At 38.3% G+C, this 19888-nt stretch overlaps 1 protein-coding gene and 1 pseudogene across 1 annotated transcript; one reads left to right on the top strand and one right to left on the bottom strand.

Annotated features, from left to right (window-relative positions):
* Positions 1–4160: 4160 nt before the first annotated feature.
* LOC138037695 (uncharacterized) lies at positions 4161–9873 on the bottom strand (annotated as a pseudogene).
* Positions 9874–9974: 101 nt separating this feature from the next.
* On the top strand, positions 9975–16285 carry LOC138032469 (micronuclear linker histone polyprotein-like). The gene is made up of 7 exons (XM_068880158.1): positions 9975–10482; positions 13016–13077; positions 13884–13978; positions 14090–14190; positions 14519–14694; positions 15741–15911; positions 16219–16285. Exons 1-7 carry the CDS (start codon positions 10057–10059, stop codon positions 16283–16285), a joined length of 1098 nt encoding a protein of 365 aa, XP_068736259.1. The 5' UTR covers positions 9975–10056.
* Positions 16286–19888: the final 3603 nt, after the last annotated feature.

Raw genomic sequence — 19888 nt, 5'->3', positions numbered from 1 at the left:
CGCTCTTTTAAAACCCAGACATTTCCATTGTAATAAATATCGAACAACCTCTTGCGAATTCATCAAATTGCGACCCATTTGCCGATTATATAGCGCACACAGCATTTCGGATGTCATATACAATCTGTCGTTATTGCCTTTGACCGAAAGTATTGAAAGGCTATTTCCAGATAAAAAAAAAACAAAAACAAAATCAGTCAATTAGTTATATCAATTGAGGCGGTTTGTTTAGCTGGTCAGTTCGGTCATTTGTGCCCGGCATAGTAAATCGAACAGTCGGAAATCGAACTCAATCGAAATCAATCAGTGGATTGAGTTCGATTGAGTTCGGCAATCGAGCGAAATCGAACACTGAGAGAGTTCGATTTCCGAACCAATCGAACTCAATCCATTAGTTTGAGAACCATTAGCTCGACAACCGAACCCAACGGATTGAGTCTGATTGTGTTCGGTGAGTAAATTGGTTTGAACAAATCTCGTGAAGTCTGACTGCTCGTGCTGTTACTGTACCCAAGCTCCGGTAAACTTTGTAAACATGCAACGCAAGCGCATTGAAAAGAGGTTTTCCTAATCCTTTTTTTAATGATTCTTCAGTAAGAAAATAAACGGTCCACGACAGTAAAAAGAATAGAATACAAGAAAGCCATCGTTGTTGCCGTGTTTTTCGTATTCCGGGATTATTCGGCCTTTATCACTGTAAGCTGACTTGTAATTGGGAAAACGACAATATGAAGTGCTACTTTCATGGAAAAGTGGAATCCTTTTTGAAACTTTTGAGATACAGTAAACACTGCATATAACAACCTATATTTTTCCAAGTTAGCCTAAATAGATTGTTATAAAAATGGCATTTACAGTTGTTTTAGGCTATCTAAGTTCTTAAATTGGTTCTTGTTTCCACAAAAGATATCTACTCTATCAAAAGTTCCGCATACTTAGAGTAATAACCACAAAGCAAAACTACAGCTTATTTCGTTCTTTAAATGTAGTCCACAATGTTGTAGACATGAAATCATAATATAAAACGGTAACATCTAAAATGTATGGGCTTGCGAAGCCTGAAGGACTATTTGCAATCAAACAATGGACCAAATCGGCTAAGGTCCGGCTCAGACCCCGTACTTCACATGAGCCGAATCGAATTCATTGAATTAAGTTCATGTGAAGTAAGGAGTCTGAATCAATTTAGAACGGCCGGTCTAATTCGGATCGGCTAAGCAGTTTTACCCCGCCTGGCTTATCCGTGAATTACGGTCGTGGAGCGGCTTTGATCCAGACCCCGTACTTCACATGAGCTGACTCAAATGCAGAAATTATTACAACTTTGCAATTTTCTTCAGTCCTAGTATGCTTCTGTGAATTAATTTCGGCGAAATTAAGTTCGGCGTCCGAATCATTTCAACCGCGATTAATTAATTTGGTTCGGTCTAAATTCGAATTCGATTCGACTCATGTGAAGTACGGCGTCTCAACGGGGCCTAACTCAAACCTTGTAACCATGACAAATCCACCGGGGTTAAGATTGTTTGTGTATGCTATTTACTGGGTTGCCAGTACGGCAATCCCAGTCGGAAAGTGAGTGGCATTTGTTGGGTGTTTTTTTTTCTTTTTCCGTGTCGATAAAAGTCTTCCCTGTCACTCCCCTGCTAAGTGGTGTCTTTTTGCATAGAACCTTCTGCTCGTATTTTCTTAGGATAGAGAGGGAAGTGGAAATGCGTAGATTTCTCTGGTGGACACAGTAGACTGATTAACTTAACCTGCAATGGCGTCGAAGTTATGTAACGCGAATGGCGTTTTAGTGGATCTTTAAACAAAATATACCCTTATGGAGCTCAATAATGGAAAGTCAGTTGGATAAACTAGGCAGGTGGTGAAAAACCAACACCAGGAATCTCAAAAGCGACGAGTAATTTCGACATCTATCGCCCGTCGAGCCGAAATCAAAGTGAGCTGTATTTCTAAAATAATGTTTTACCAAGTGTGCTGTTATGTAGAACACTGAAACCGAAATGGAAAATTCTCTGATAACTTATGGGTTCAACAAAGACAGAGAACGAATCGAACACCTTACGTGGATCTGTGATCAACTCGTCACAGTCTTCAGGTAAAAAAAATAATTGGAAATGTGACAGCCAAGAATTATTTGAAAGAAAGCTTGTCGTGTATTTTGTGCTTCATTATCAATGAAAAGGTTCTCCATGTAAACGGTTTGACCCTGAAATTCAGTTTGTTGCAATATTGCGCATATTTGACACGACTGAGTTTCTTCTCTTCCCGCACGTAATGAAATAGAAGGGGTTTTTGCCTCTAATAGCAAATATATTGTTTGTTTCAAAAAATTGTTCCCTGGAAAATGTGGTCTTTATGAATTCATTATGTTTTATGATATGCGAGCTTAACTGGATAGCTTTTATGCAATAGTAAAGCATTTTCTTGTCAAAATGAGGTTAGCGTCTTTCTGGTGTGTTAACTGAATTAAATCGTGAGTTTGTATTTGCCGTCTGCCGCGTACCCCCGCTGTCCACTCTCAAAATTACCTTCAGAACCTACTTTTTGCGTAGAATAAGCTCTTAGAATGATGTTCTTGTTTTGCATAAAGCAAGCCAACAAAATCTGTACCTTGCTGACTTTGCATTTGTTAGCGTTAATAGTATTTTCGGTCCGATGCTTCTGTTTTATTAGGGGTATATTGTTTTGGTCTCCCATCCAGATACTAATCCCGTCGAACAGCGTTAACTTCAGTGAACTTTGGTATTACAAAGCTGTCAGATGCTCAGAGGGCACGCTTAAACTTGTGGTGAAAAGAAGTTGTGAGGGAACTTGAAAATTATCAACATGTCAGCCCAGAAGCCAATGTTTCTCGCTTCTCTTTTATTTGTTATTCTTCAGAGACTGGAATGCTGTAGTTCAATACCACACAATTCTAATTTTCTGTAACGTACCACAGGCAACCCAGTGTATGCTTCACGGAAGCATCTCCTTGCATTATAATGTAGCATTCATATTTTAATGATATGGAAATACCTGGAACAAAAAAGTTCCATTCCCAAGGGGTCTGAATTGGGTACAACATTGAGTTAGCTGACTAGGTCAATAGACCACTTCGGAAAATACCATAATATTCTTTGTTTGTCCCCCTAAATTTTGCATAAGCATTGTTTCCACTTTCTCTTGGGACTTACAATGGTCCCAAGAGAAAACAAAAACAATGCTTATTCAAAATTTGGGGGTCAAACAAAGAGTATTATTGTATTTTCCGAAGTGGCCTATAGAGGCCACAATTCTCAAAATTGACATGACAAATCAAGTCGCTGTTCCGGTCGCATGAAATTTCATGGTCATTTTCTAACATAAAAACCTTTTTCATTTTTTGGGATAAAAAGGTTCTTTTGTAAGCGTAGGAGGTTCTTATATGCAGGGGTTTGCTGTATTGTGGGTTCAGTTGTGTCACCATGACTACCCCATTTGTATATTTACCAGGTAACAATTAAGGCGGAAATAGCCGCTTATAACCATAAACCATTTTCTTTCTTAATCCCAGCGTGCCCAATCAATGAAAATCAATGTTAAGAGGAAGATTAAAGTGACTTGACTATGGACTTTCGTCGATTTTTATCGATCATAAATAATTGGCTGCCAATTACAATTGATCAATAGATATCAATAGCAATTAAGAGATCTTCAATTGTGACTATCGATTTTCAGCCATTAATAAGACAAATTTATATAAATCGATTGATGATTATCGATTATATCGATTTTATAGTGTAGTAATCGATGACTTATTATCATTGGTTGGGTATGCCGGGCTTAATATATATCTTGCAATAACCGGTTCTTGATAACAAAGAAATCTAGTGTTATGCAATGGTTAATGCAGTATTGTATAACAGAACAGTCAGAGATGCTCTGCTAAATAAGTCTTATGAAGCAAAATATTTCTACAGTATGAACAACATTAGCAAAAAAAAAGCTAACTAAAAACCAGAAAAAATCTGGCAATCATTGGGTATCTATTGTCAGTGACAATTTAAAATCCAGTGGAGTACTTCACAGCTAAGGTTATGGGCAAGGAGAAGGGGAAGGGGAAAGATAATAAAAATAATAAGGTATAATGAGAACCATTTTAGGATGCCCAGCAGCCTACCCAAAAACATTAACAAAAACATGCAATAATTGTAAAGCCTATTTGGATGTTAAGACAATTTTTTCTTATTTTATACTTTCACCTTTAGTTTTTGCAAATGAGTGATACATATAATTACAGTATATCTAAAGAATTATTTGTGGATTACTTTCTGTTGAGCTCTAGTATTTCACAAGTAATGAAAATAAAACCCACGTATATGGCATTTGTGAAAGTCTTCAAATTGCATGAGTGCAACCAAGATTTCTTTGAAAACCCTTGGGATTTAATGAAGAAAATACAAAGGCATTACTAACCAAATCCTTCACAAGTGTGACTTAACATTAAGAGGAACTACTACAACAATGTTTTCTTTACCATTAAGAGTTCTTAAGTTATAATTTAACTCAGCTACAACACAAACACTATCAATTCTTGAGACAGGAATGAAAGCTGCCACTGATTCAGCTTCAAATGAGGGCAGACACACTTGAATTGGTAAACCAAAATAAAACCTTGCATGTGGATGAACTTTATACCAGTGAACACAAGCAAAGGTGTATGGGAGGTCCAAAGTTGCACCATTAGAGGACTGGACAGTCACAGTGTGTTTGAAGAAGTATTGTATAATCCCTGCAAAAGAAAGAAAAAATATTGGTATGGTAGGTACATTATTTTGATAAGAACTAATAGGCTACACTGTATCATTTTCTAGTTTGGTTTCCCTTACAAATCACTTTTGTGCCAATCAATTACATGTATTTATAATAGTTCTAAAAAAGAGAAATGAGCCTGTCTACCTGGACTTTCAAAACTGTATTTTTTCACAATTAATATGACTTAAATTTACTGATGTGATAGTACTGTCAATAATGGTCACAAACCTGCAAGTTTACGACTTTGTTACTTCAACAGTGAAAAAAAAAACCTATTTAGAATATATTATAATGACACTGTTCGTGCATTTCTTCACCTTTAATCAAAAGTAAACTACACTGTAACAATATTCCCAATCCAAAGGTTCAAAAGAAAATAAACTAGACAATATAAAAGTAAACGTAAAATCAAAACAAACAAAAAGAACATGCACTTTGATATGATAAAGGTTCAAGAATAAAAGAAATAATTCAGAAACCTTCTTTGATAGGTTTTCAATCATACTTTTATTGTACAAAGCATGCAAGACTAGAGAGCAGTATAATACCTTCACTTATCACAGAAACCCACCTGGCCTTAGATCTTCTGAAGTTGTGTCTAATCCACTGGAACCGTACCATCGAGCCATTATACAAGCAGATCGTTCACTTTGTGAATACCGGGAGTCAAGTTTCTGATCGTACAGCTGCAGCTGAGAGAACTGGCAACACAATTTGAGAACATAAACAATACAATCTTCTTTATGCAGAAAAGTGTACATTTTTGTCAAGGATTCAACTTCATTATCACTCATGTAAATTTCCTTGACTGGAGACGACACTCGAATGAAATGGTTTGTCAAGGAAGACAAATGAAAAAGGTCTGTTCCAGTACTAGCTTTAAGCTGGATACTCTTTCTGTACTCATCTGGCGTCATTGCCTTCTTCTTTGTCATTGCCAATGAGCCGCTGTCTACAGACACTAACATCTCTTTAAATCCAACAAACTCAATTGGCCAAGACATGTTCCTTACTTGCTGCCGCTCAATAAATTTTCTCATAAGTTGCACTTCAATCTGGTGGTTGTTCACATGCATAGCACCCAAAATGCCATTGTAACGTTCAAACGAAAAACACCAGAAGCCATAGACAGGACCAAAGTCAAGAATGCATTCACATAAATGGCAATGAAGATGCATGTTTGGCGTCACAACAGATGTACCATACAAGTCTTCAACAGTTCTGCAAAACTTGACGAGGAGCTCATCTGCAAGTTTTACTTCAGAAGTGTTGATAACTGTTGAACACAGTATGTGACAAGCCTTCACAAATAATTTCCAGCATTGGAGATGTCTATCTGGTAAAACGTCCTTTAGAGCAAAGGTTGAAAATACCAATGCCCAGTTCTTAAACTGGTCAGCAGTAAAGCCTTTAAAGCTGGATGCAATCTTTGATGGAATTCTTCCAATACTAGAAGGAACTTTGAGCTTGTTTACTCGCTTTTGAAGCACTTTAAAGTCTTTTTCATCCAGCAAGTTTAACTCCTTCCACACCTTAAGCATTTTTCTTGTTGTGCCCAGCATCAAGTTGTGCATAGGATCAATGACAACAAAAGAAATAAAATCAAAATATGGAAGGTAAATCAAGGATGAGAATCGCACACCATAGGCACTCTCCTTTGTGTCACGTCCTTTCTTTGATGTTACTGTGTTTCGTACCCTCCATACATGCTCTCTATGCTCAGTGTTAGTACGCAAATTCCAGCTATCTCGATCGAATCCTGAGAAATCTTGTTTCTCTCCAAATGATCTTCTATGAAACTCCTTGGTACACTTGTTGCAACCTTTTCTTGCAGAGAATCCTAAGAAACCACAAAGTTTGCGAGATGCAGGAATGTCACAGCTGACACAAAGTACAGCTAGCTGACAAAATTTGGGTCCAGTTGAGGGGCAATCCAACCAAACGCCATCCCAGAAGTCCAATAGCTCATTCACCAGAGGGTCCAAAAATGGATTCACATCTCTGCTTGGTTCCTGTGGGCCAGGAATAATCCCTACAACTGCAATGTTTTCTTCTTTATTTCTTTCCTGTGGTGGCAAGTTCAGAAAACTTAAATAAATCACCCCAACACTGTATACAGAATCCTTGTATGGCTGAAACCAATCAAGATTCAACATACATCCGAAAGTGTTAGGGGCATCAAAGAAAGGCTCTCCTTTTCCATTCTTGAAATTTTTCCAGACCCTTCCATCATACACATCTCCAAGAAGGTTGATATCCCGAGGGTGCTTTTTATACTGCTCACATTTATCAGCAAATCCAGGCCGTTTAAGGAATTCTTGAAGGGTTTTCTTCACTGAACGGTAGCAGAAAACCCTCTTTGCTTTTAAAGTCAGCTCTCCATGTTTTGAACGTGTAGTTTTAAATAGAGATGCTCCACATGGTTTTCTCTGAGCTCTTTGTGGATGGCGTGGAAACGTAGATCTACAAAACTGCAACGCTCACCCTTCTTTCTTCCATTTACCAGAGTACGTACACATTCCTCAGGTTTGTAACATGAACTGCACTTTGGACAAACAATGAACTTTTCAAAGTCATCCCTATTTACTCCTAAAAAGTTCCTTACCATATACAGTGACTTAGGCAGCAGGTCTGATATTAGTTTGAGTTTACTACAATGAAGCAACCTTGAGAAAAGTTCCAGCAGCCTTTTCAAAAAACAAAACAAAGTGCTCACTGCAGCATCTGGTAAGTTATGCATGATTTTCCAAGTCATAATGAAAATAATTACAAGTTTGATGAGTGAAGTGCTCAATAAAGATGATTTCTTGGATAGCACAGACTCATTCTCATTAGCAGCATTATCCTCATCAGATGACGTCATCAGGTTTTCAAACTGCAATTCTGCCTCATCATCAGTTTCTTCCTGGGACATATGTTCAACAAAAGATGTTCAATAACTAAACTAGAAACTAAAAAATGCATAATTTATGACCCAAATATTTTGCTGTCCTTAATTAATATTTAACTTGGGCCAGGGTCTGAAATTAATTTTCTTCTTTAAAAGAAACCAAATGGTGACTAACCAAACAATTTTAGGTTGCCAGACTAATTTTGGTTGACAAATTTTACCCTTGTTTTATTTTTTTCATCCACATTCAAATAGCAACGGATCTTGACAAAAATAATTATTATGAGCGTGACTTCAGTCACGTTAGACACCATTTTTTTCTTCTACACTGTACACTATGTTTTTATCCAAACCAGCTATACTTCTATTGAGGTAAGTTCGAATCATTCTCAATTCATACTGTAGCTTCCATAATACATACAAGGGCATACACTGTACATATATTCTCCACATACAAATTTTGTGACTGGTTTTGCATTGACTTGATGAGTTAAAAGGAAACGCACTCAAGTCAAACATCAGCTGCCAATAACAATAATTTACATAGTAAATTAAAGTTATACTTAAAGCTAATCTGTAACCAGAGCTAAAAATCAAAAGGGCAAAATTGACTTTGGATGTATCAACTATTGCAGCTGTGCAAGAACCATCAATATATGAAACATCCTTCTTTAAAATCAATCAATAAAGAAATAAGTAAATGTAAGGTTGACTTACATAAAAGTCTTCCACACTGTCTGTTGACTCGGCAGCAGAATTACAATCATCCACTGACACATCTAACATAAAAATTAATAAATAGGACATAAATTCTCATATTCTAGTCAAATAATTTTGACTGAACAAGAGGGACCAAATGTTTTGATTCCGGAGTCGCCATCTCACATGCACTCAACCTTCCGTTATTACTAGCAAAAAATTATTATAAGCACTTATACATACACCGCAGATAATAATTTTATTCAGATATTAAAGCTTTGACAATCAATGAAACTCAGATGACAATCAATGCTCACCCATATCAAAGAATACAATGATGTTGATAATTGGTGAATAATTTAATTTGTTATTTTTTGTGATTTCGATGGTCATTGATTATTGAACGCCATCCTCAATTGATTAAATCATTCAAAGAATAAAATCGATTCTGCAATTGATTGCGACTTTAAGTCCATCAAATTGTTTCACTGCTTTCAGTTTTTATAATTTCAACAAGTAGCAGTGGCACTTCCAAGACTTTTCAGTTTGGGGGTGCAGGGATGGCGCAGTGGTGAGAGCACTCGTCTCCCACCAATGTGGCCCTGGTTCCATTCCTTTAGTCATGGGTTTTGTTTGTTGGTTCTCTACTCTGCACCAAGAGGTTTTCTCCGGGTACTCTCGTTTCCCCTCCCCCCCCCCCCCCCCCAAAAAAAAAGGAACAAAAAATTAATTTCAGTTTATGGTATCCTCAATTAGTGCTCCAGCACTAAAACAACTAGACACCTAAAGTTCCTTTCCTTTGCTTTCCAGAGACAGTAACTTTCTTGTATGTTTTTGGTTACCAGGTTTATACAATGTATCAGGCAAAATTACTGAATGAAACCAATACATGCAATCGAAAAGATGACTATAAATATTTATAATCTTCTTCCATCAGTCTGACTAGTGAAAACCCTCAGCTGCAGTACCAAAATATACTCTCTACATGGTAATTCTAATTACTTTCATTGTCTACCTGCATGATAATTCATGTATACTTAGAAAGCAGAAAACTCAAGCTTATATATGCTGATGAAAAGCTTACCGAGGTCTTCTGGATTTTCAGTGGAAAGCCCAGCAAATTTTGCAGGGGATTCAGGGTATTCATCACTTGAATAGTGAAATTCCAGGTCACTTGAATCAGAATGGAAATCGATATCTTGCCTTTGCAATACATTGGGTGTATCTATAAGCGAAAAATAAGCTTAATGTTAAATCTGGTTAAATACAGCCGCAGCTTTTATAGATGGGAGAGCAGATCAAACACAAACAACACTTTGTTGAACAATATAAGACATGCGCTTTACCTGTTATCACTGTTGTCTTCCTTCGTTTGTGTGCATTGCAAGTCCGGATTGAGACTAAACGATCACAATGTTCGCACAATCGCTTTTTCGTTGTCGAACTATGTGCACTTTTATCATTCGCGGGAGACTTGTTACATGTAGGAGCCATTAATCACTTTTCTAAGTTACACTGTAGATGACATCGAGAAAACAGAGGTAGAGAGGCCTGGCTACATAGCTGAAGCGGCAGCTTTGAATGATGGGCTTGTGGCGGGAAATCAATGGTATTACGGATTTATCACGAAACCGTATTTTTCAGTTAAGCGTGCTCCTATCGTAGTCTTGTTTGATTTCGCAAACATGTCTCAAACTTTCAGCTCGTTAAACCGCGGTAGAGCTAGCAATTTTTATTCAGCGCCTTCAACTCCGACCTGTTCGAGCAGTTCGAGTTCGAGAGCAAGTTCTATTAACAACAGATTGAATCGATCTTCGTCAAGTTCTGCTAACCGGTCTAGCGACTCTACTCCATTGTCCTCACGAGAGAACCGGGAAACGATGCAACAAGTAATCGCTGGTCTTGCAGCCTGCCAAAGAACCGTAGAGGAACTTCTACAGTCCGTGAAAAGTTCAAACGAGCGGATCGAAAAGCTGACAGACAAAGTAAATGCCCTTGACGACAAAGTGAAGACTTTATCACGCACCGATCTGGAAGATGCTGATGAGTCTAGCAGTGGTAATGGACGCGCAAAAAAGAGAAAGAGGCCTAAATCATCTCTTGTCGTTCAAGTAAGTATACTTGTTATCGTAATGAATGGCTCAGTAACTTCGAAACACCGGAAACCGGTGTTGGGTCACGCTGCACGCAATCAGTCTCATTGATTCCAACTTAGATCGTTCCAACTTAAAATGAAAGGTTTACCGCTAAGCCGACATGATCGCGTTGTTGAGTAAAAATGGTAAATGATTACATTTTCAAGGCTTTAGGGCTAAAATCTGTTTTAGATCTTAAAACGTAAGTTAAAAATTCAAATCTGTGATCCTTTGGCGTTGTTACCCAGGTGAGAAATTTTTTTTGATTAAAAATGCAGCTGACACTTTTGTTATGGAAGCACAGCCTAAATCTTGGTTTCCATAAGATCGCAAACGATCGCGGATTGCAGATCTCAAAAGATTGCAAAGAAGGTTTTCATATGATCGCAAACAATCGCAAAGCAAAGTTTTTATTGCACATTTTAGTCGGAGGAAATATAGAGAGCTTAGGCGCGCGATGATGGCAACCGGAAGTCAACTGTTTTGCTGTTTAACTTGTCTTCACACCACCTCATTTCTATTGTTAAGTATTTTTTGACTAGTAGAGACGATTAGTTTGAGAACGTGGGAGAGACCACTGACCAGGCATGCGAAACGTTCACTTCCTGTTTCTGTACGTTTTATGTTAGAGCAGTGCCAAACGGTCGCGGAAGCTTTTGTTTCTAGAAAACGTGACTGTGATTGCCGCATCTCATGGGATGCGTTTCTACAGTTGAGCCCAAGTCTTAAAAGTCTGGCTTTCGGGTCCACACAAGAAGTTCTTATCGAAGGTCATTGTGATTTCTTGCTTCTTGGCTGTTTCTTTCGTTTTTTTCGAGTAATGGTATATGGATGTGTTAAAGTTTCGTCATACTTTCCAGGTGTCAGTTTTTTTTATAACGTTCTTGTTTTGCCAGTATTTATGCTATGACAATGACATAAACATCATTTTGATGCTTCTTGGATGTAGTTTTGAATTAAAAAAGTGTTCTTTTTTTTGAACCTTAATTTTTTCTACATTAGGTTCTCAAACCAAACGCAGGTAGTCCTATTCTAACAATGATTATTCTGATTTTTTCAAGCTATCGATTTTGAGGTAAATTATTTTCAACCAGCGGTGTCTGCGATTTTCTATATATTGCGGTTTTCCTTTGTTATTTTCCATCATTGTTGTCGCCCTCCGATAATTCGTTTTCTCTAAAAACTCCGAGTGTCGACATTGTTCTCAACCTGTTGAAAAAGTCGATGAAAAGAAAACCACTGAACTTGACAAGATCCCTAGTAAGTAATTAAAAATGGCAGCTAGTATTGTTGCACCCTCACTAACAGACATACTCACAAAATCAATCCTCACGGGAATCTATCCAACTGAATGGAAATTGGCTACGGTGACATCGATCTTTACAAAAGGCTTAAAATCAGACCTAGATAATTATCGCCTGATCTCCGTTATCCCGCTAGCCTCAAAAGTGCTTGGAAAACTTGTCTATGACCAACTTTATCATTACCTAAAATGATAATAAACTGCTATCAACTTACCAGTCAGGGTTGCGTCCCTTACATAGAACCCTCAAAGCTTTGCTTGTGAGCCGACAAATAGCGGGTATGTTAACATCGACAATGGCTTCCTAAATGGAGTCGTTTTCATTGACCTTAAAAAGGTATTCGACACCATCGACCATGAAATCATTTTCCCCATGATCTCATACTTTGGGGCCGACCAGGCAACTATCATTTGGTTTCAATCGCGCCTACACAATCGGACCCAAAGATGTAATGTAAATGGAAGATTGTCATCTCCTCGCATTATTACTTGTGGGGTTCCGCAAGGCAGCATATTAAGTCCCTTCCTTTTTTTAATGTATATTAACGATCTTCCTAAGTGCCTCCGCGAGGCTTCCCTGAGAATGTTCGCTGACGATACCAATATAACCCTAACTGCAAAAACTCTCTAGCAATAGCTCCTGAACTTATCAAACCTGTGACGAGACCTTAAAAAAATAACAACCTCAAATGTACGCAACTATTGAGGGCTGCTTTCCATTCAACGACCGTAGTTTGTCTTCTGAGAAAAACGTAAATTCTGGATAGGAACTTATTAATAATTTTCTCGCATTTCGCGCGCTAAATCTCTTACTCTTCTGACTTCTATATATCTGGTCGAATGTTGACTCGCAAGCCTCGTTTCTGCGCGCTCTGAAACGAACACTACTGCAATGAAGGCTGAACTGCAAAAACAGCCATATTAAGCCTATGAAAGTAAATATGCGTTTGTTTTGCATTTGCATTGCTTCGTTCTGAGTGACTGGCATTCAAAATTCGCGCAACTTCCTCAACGATCCGCGATTGTCTGCGATCATATGAAAAACGAGTCTTAACTGAACCAAGTCTACTTTACAAACGTAGTTTACGGAGCCAAAGTTAATAGAGTAAGGATAACACACGCTTTTCCATGAATTAATTTTGCCTCGTTATCAGTTTACAACATTTTTCTCAGTTTCACAGCTTGTATTTGGTCGTCTGTTTTTAGGAGGAAGTTCACAAGCTGCACAACAGCAGAGATACCACCAAGCAGTACAGAGGAAAGGAAGTGTGAGTAATTCTTTTAAAAACTTGAACCATTGTTCAATCGGCAGGTAATTTTTTAAGTAGCTTACGTTCATACTATATTTCAACATAACGTTCTCATCACTCTCCGTATTCTTATTCCGGAATAGGGTCAATCGAACGCACCCTTAGGGCCGATTTACACGGCACGATTTTTGTCGCATGCGACAAGCTCACGACGGGCCTACATGTACGACATGACTTACAATGGCCACAGCGTTTTAAAACATGTTTTAAAATGCTACGACATTTTTCCTGACGTACACAACAATTGTAAGTCATGTCGCGGGCCTGTCGTAAGCCGTTGTCGCATGCGACAAAAATCGTACCGTGTAAATCGGCCCTTAGGTTACTCTCGACTCTTGTACGTTTTCGGGTACCGGCATCAACTCTTCTGTTTTCCCGCCAAGTAATCGACTCTTGCGCGCTGTCGGTTAATTTAATGTCATTTGGCCCAGCGTTTTTGTTCTTTGAGCAGTAATTTAAAAAAATTCCAACCAAATAACCTGCACAGTTAGAAAGAAATCCTTGCATAGGTGCGTTATAATCTTCTCTCAATCATCACAACTTGATTACGCACTCTGAATTTCCAGCTCATTCAATAGTTTTACAGTATGTAACAGGCACTACATGAAATGAAATATAAATTAATGGGAAAGGGGTAAGAAAAATAGGTTTCCTCGATTGTCTCCCCAAAATAAAAATTGTCAATATTTTGTTTCGTACGGAAACATTTCCTACGCCGCTGGTACTGTACTGCAGACAATCTAATACTTTTTTCACCATTGTAGGGTCAGCAGTGTTCACAACAAAAAGGTCACTCAGCTTATTGTAGAAGAGCTTTGTCGCCAACCGGGAAGAGGATTTGCCAGAGCTGTTGTTGAAAGTAAGTAACAATGCAGCATACAGTACAGCAAGTCTGCAAAGTTCAATCACTATTGTAAACTTGAAAAAAATGACACCTACTTGGACTAACAAATTCCTTGTTTCTTTGCAGAAACAGCCAAAAAGTACCATGAACACATCCGCAGAAGTGCCTTGGGAAAAATTACTGACGAGATTAGAATGAAGAAGAGAATAAACCTTAGAAAAGAGAGGGTAAGCGATATTTTTACATCTGTCCGCGCACGAAAAGAACTCTACAAAGTTACTCATTCCGTCTGCCCATGACGTAACTATTACTTTATCCTACACATTAGGGCACATGCTGTCAAGTTCAAACATGACATTTATTTGCGGTTTTTTTTATAGTGCATTTTTTTGTTTCGTTTGAAAAGCTTTCCTCTTTCCTGTGAAACATATCAATACTCCTTTTCTTACGGTACATGTATATACGTATATTTATCCAAACCGTCTTAACATCCTTCTATAACTAAGTCATCTTAGTCAATCCGTACTAAAGACAAGCTTTCCTTTTTTGCCATAGAAATACGAAAGGAGAAAGTGCCAGGTAAAGGATGAAAAGGAGGCCCACGCCTTTTCAAAATTGACGAAAGAACACATGTCTACGGACGATGATGCTAACAGTAGTGAAGGTGAAGAGGGATGGGTTTCAAGGCCCCCTAGTTACAGAAGTCAATTGCTGACTCACTTTCTAAACAAGTAAGTAATACTGAAAAATACAATAAAAAGGAAAACGAAAAGTCCTGTATCAACTTAACTATTGAGAAGAATTGCAAACAGTAGAAATAGTAGTAATAGGCCATTCTCACAACACTCGCTGCGCTACGGTTACCTGGCTATCCCAGACAATTTCTACATAGTAAAACGATCAAGCGAAATACAGAAAATGCTTTTTAAAGAATACCAGTAGGCGCAAAACTCTGGAATGAGATGATATATACGTGATTATTTCCAAGGTAATGTCCAAGGGATAACAGCTTTTAATTTAAAAATTTTATTTATTGTTATTCTTTACTTATTGTAAACGTCTTCTGCGTTTAAATATGAATAATTAATATAATTTTCAGCGGTGAATATAAGAATTCGGTGTTATATTCACCGCGCTACCCGATAAGGCTTGACTCTGAGGCCAAGAGGGCGAGAGGAATAATTGTTTTAGTAAAATCCAACTAGCTGGTCAAAAAAATATCGAGACAAAACATCTTTCGCTAGTTGAAGCTAGACTTTAATCCTTTTCTGCGACCAAAACATTACAAATATGGCCGGCGCTTTCGCTACTGGTGGGCTATAACAAATAGCCTATTAGTAGCTCAACCAATCAGAACGCAGCATTGACAATAGACCACTAGTTGGATTTTACTAATCAGCATTAGTAGATACTAAAACAGTGGATAGCGTTGAACTCGCGCGCTGATTGGCTCGTCAAACTCCGGATATCCTGTGCTATTTACCTGCGAGCAACTCAGGAAAAAATGGCGTCCCGATTTGCATCCGTGACAAGTGAAGAAAACATCCAAATTAATTTTTTGTGGTGTATATTATCTCACTGTTTTGTATATACTAAAACAACTATTCACCCCAGTGCCTAGATTAGCTCTAGCTGCCTGCGGCCCCTTGCTTAAGTTAAGAAAATATAAAGATTGTTGTTGTTGTTGTTTTTGTTAGGCTTCTTAAACAACTTTATTCTGCAGGCTAATTTCGTTATCGTTGCTGTGGTCATATGAACGTATTTCTCTTTTCTTTAGACTCGATAAGAGATACCAAAAAGCTGAGAGCTCAGTAAACAAGCGATGGAAGAGAACAAACGCAAGACAAGGGGAGAAATCGGAAAAAGAGCCTCCAAACGGTACGCCCAAGTGGGCACTTTCCGATGAGTGGAAGGCCCTCCTTGAACAAAGAAAGGAGGAGGCGCAGAGGTATGTTAAATGTTTCATGCACTTGACTACTGAAAACAAAAAAATAAATAAATAAAAGGACGTCGATATATATCTTATCTAGCCGGCCGGCCGGCCTTCGACGTTCTTTTTCCATAAATCTCTCTTCAAAAACAGGAAAGTGGTACGATTTATTTATCGACTATGGCTTCTATTAGAAATTAATTAAACAAACAATGCACAAAACAACAAAAAAATATAAGTCGAATTTGATTTGCGCTCTAGTTAACAATTTCAAATAACTTCATTATGTTTCAATGAGTTAAACAACGTCAACTTTCATTGGCAGAAACGATGCAGATTCCGAAGAGGAGGAAGATGACAACATGAGGGAAGAGGAAGCGGAAGATGTCTAAAGTTCAGGAGAGGATACTGAATGGGAAGAGACAGAAAATTAGCCTAGTTTTACTAGGGTTCATTGCACAATTTCACAAAGAGATAGGAAATTAGATTTGTTAATTTTTCATTGTATGATTTCACAAAGACATGGAACGTTAGGCTTGTTGTAATAGGTGCAGTTTGTTTCTTAAAAAAAAAGACATTTAGGTTTCTCCTTTTATCATGTTTATAATAAGATTTTGAAATGATGGTAAATTAGGTTGAATACAACATTACAGTTGGATTTCTATATTTCATGATGTTTCTGTGACGAAAGGTGCTATTTGATATAAATAAAGCAAAATATTTCATTCATTTAAAAAACTTGCTTATCTTCTACATTCATAGTTTAGGCAATGCGCTCTTTTCTCTTTTTCTAAGGCCCCGTTCAGATTAGGTGCCCGTTACCAGGAACGGGTACTTGTCTGAACACGCTTTCGTCAGTTCCCGAGCTTTCTCCCCTGCTTCCCTGCGTTTCAGTCACGACAACGGTGGCCGGTGCAAAGTGGACGAAGAAAGAAATAATTGCATTGTTAGAACTGGGGTGTCTGAACAACTTCCAGTTTAGTGCCCGGACAAGGTGTGGTTGAACGGTCATCTAGTCTCAACGGGGCCTAACACCTCTCCCGCTACATCTACACGGCCTTGAACATCCTTTATCCCTCTATTTAGGTCCCAAGATTCCATTTATATTTCAGATTGTGGGAGGTTGGGTAACATTATAATGTCTATATTACATTTGAGAATAAAAAGCAGTGTCCTGAATGCAAGGAGTAAAAACAAAAAAAAGATATGAGTCCGTAACACATGTACAGTAGGCGCTCCCAGTATATATCCTTCTTTTCGCAGTATATACTGATATGAACCCTGAACTATAAGGAATCCACCAAAGAGTATTAGAATCCGTATACATACCTGCTATACAATTCCAGTATACCTTATGACTCACACAGTATACATAATGTATACTGACATGTATACTGAAATATAAGGAATTATGCTACATATGTATACGGTCCTGCTATTTTCTTGGCATACCCTGACGTATACTGGTTATTATACAGACCTTGCACATCCTTATACTTACCGTATACCACAATGTATACTGACTGTATACACCCCAAGTAAGGGTCCGTATACAGCATATTTTACGCAGTGAAAAGTTGAAGGAAAGCCATACAGCTGCAATACCATAAAAAACCATTCGTGTTGGGTTGGACTGGTTTCTGTCATGGTCCCCACATAGACCACACAGAAAGGCTTTTTTCTATTATTCGTGACAAATAATTTCAGTCGGCTAACAAATGATTTTTGAAGGATCTCGTTTGATTCAGCAGCAAACTCGACTCCATTCTTCGTTCAACCACAGGCGCCCCAAGCTCATAACGCGATTTTGCAATGCATAACTATTATGTAGTAAGAAAGTTTAATGGTGAAAAGAGTTAAAAATTAAGTCAAGTTGAAAAACTGAACGTCTTCCTCTTGCAATAAACTTTCCCTACCTCAAACATGTTGTTCACCTTTGTTTTGTTTTGTGTCGATTCATTAGCCATTGCTGATATAGTGAAAGCAGTACTACTTTATACACTCTCAAGCGAGTACTGATTTCACTATATCTGCGTTATGAGCTTGGGGCGTCCGTGGTTCAACGTTCAATGTCCATCCGCCACCGTTTTTTCTCACTCAAACTTTCATGGCTGTAATTTCATTTTCATTCCTCCAAAGGACACCTAAAAATACTAACCATCCACTGACCATCGAACAATATAATGAGGCCCTGTTAGGGGGGGGTGCCCATGTCCTCCGTCTGAATTTCACAGCTAGCTATGTCGTAATTTCGGAACGTTCTTGTGTCGCCAGTCGGAATTTCATTAATAAATTTTAGCTCGTTGCCCCTCTGACAATCCCCATTCGCTGGAACGACGCCAACGGAACATACGGCCTCTATCTTTAGTACTTTTAAGCCCAGGGTTTTGAGACCTTTTTTAATGTTTAATACTTATTCAGACTACTTGGAATAGTTGTTGAAGTCAATGAAATTCCATCTAGTAAACTATACAAGTGAATAAAGGCCTAATCTGGCAAAGCAATCGAGCTATAATAGCGGTTCTACAATTTTGGTAGTGCAAGAGTCTAATGTTTCTTCCGAGTTCAACTCTGATTTATTTGTCAGACTGTGCTTTTCTGTAACTATAATAACCCAGGAGGAAGGACATTATCGACCATTCTCGAACCATTCAATTCATTATCCGCAAGGCATGCGTTTACAAAAGGTCTGTGAAAAATCATAGTTAGTAGAGGGGACTGGTTATGAAAATCGGCAAACTTCAAAGGGTTAAACACTAGCGCGGTCTCTGATGTTGAACAGACCAGTCACGTGACTCTGACCGTGCACAAGTTCGGCACTCCGACGACTCGCTTATGACTCTGATAGTGATGTATTTCAATAACTCGCTTACGATTTGGAACATCGAGATGAGCGCGATCAATAGTGAAAAAAGTATCTCTCTGACAGACTGATGGAGTGCGCACGTGGGTCATGCAGGGAGAACATGATACGCAAAGCGGAAAAGTCCTCAAAGGGAGTGATGCACTGAATACGTCAATCACATGAAATGAACAATCAAAACAGCAGTAAAATGAGATGTTCGCCTTTATTGGACCCTTATTAGCCATAATTGGCCATTCTTGTTAACAATGATCATTATTAGTAATTACGACGAATTGTGTTCGCGCAAATGTTCCGCAGTCCGCAGTACATTCACAATTCTGAAATTCGCTTTCGGTCAGTCTTGACATTTGTGTCGCTTTCGCTAATTCGTTGTAATAGTCTGTCGGTCGTCACCAGTTTACGGCTATCATGTCGCCGGTTCAAGGCCATGTCGCTTGTCGGAATTTACCCCTAACAGGGCCTCTATAATTGCAAAAACACTTTAAAAAAAACCTTGCTTTCATTTACGTTTCCGAGCTTCTGATCTTCGGGGCGTTGTAAAGAGCATACTTGACATGACAACCTGTCATCATTTCCTCCAATTACTGTAAAGTGAAAATCGAGCCAACCAATCAACTTGCGTTTAAATTGTTGATTACGTCAACTGCAATCGCGCCATGCACATAACGAAAGCTGGCTTTTTTCCCCCTTTAAATCTATAAAGTGCGTTCTCCTTGAGCAATTAATCGGAGGGTTATAAAATAAATAAACCCCTTTCCGGCTTGCTGGTATATTGGAGAATAATGCCCTCGGCTGAAAGATTGTCCTCAAAATTTCACAGTTGGCCTCGAAGCTTTGCTTCTCGGCCAACTGTTCACTTTTCGGACAATCTTTAAGCCTTCGGCATTATCCTCCGATATATCAGCCGCCGCAAGGGGTTTATTTACTAAATACTGGGGTTCAGGTGAGTATTTGTCTAAATACCTTATAATTTAAATACATTATAATAAGGGATACACAAATACCTTATAATTTGAATACATTATAATAAGGGATACATAAAGTACTTACCGTCTTTCCGGGCGCTCACCCGCTGACCAAAAAGCCCGCATATATTATGCGCAACGCATATAAGATTTGTGCACATCAA

The sequence above is a fragment of the Montipora capricornis genome, chromosome 2 (genome assembly GCF_036669925.1).
Source record: "Montipora capricornis isolate CH-2021 chromosome 2, ASM3666992v2, whole genome shotgun sequence".
Lineage (NCBI taxonomy): Eukaryota > Metazoa > Cnidaria > Anthozoa > Scleractinia > Acroporidae > Montipora > Montipora capricornis.
This window is presented reverse-complemented; position numbering and strand designations above follow the sequence as displayed.

Coding starts and splice junctions, on each gene's coding strand:
- LOC138032469 (XM_068880158.1), top strand. CDS start 10,057: ATGTCTCAAACTTTCAGCTCGTTAAACCGCGGTAGAGCTAGCAATTTT. Junction 13,979..14,089: donor TGCCAGAGCTGTTGTTGAAA/GTAAGTAACAAT, acceptor GTTTCTTTGCAG/AAACAGCCAAAAAGTACCAT. Junction 14,695..15,740: donor CTGACTCACTTTCTAAACAA/GTAAGTAATACT, acceptor TCTTTTCTTTAG/ACTCGATAAGAGATACCAAA.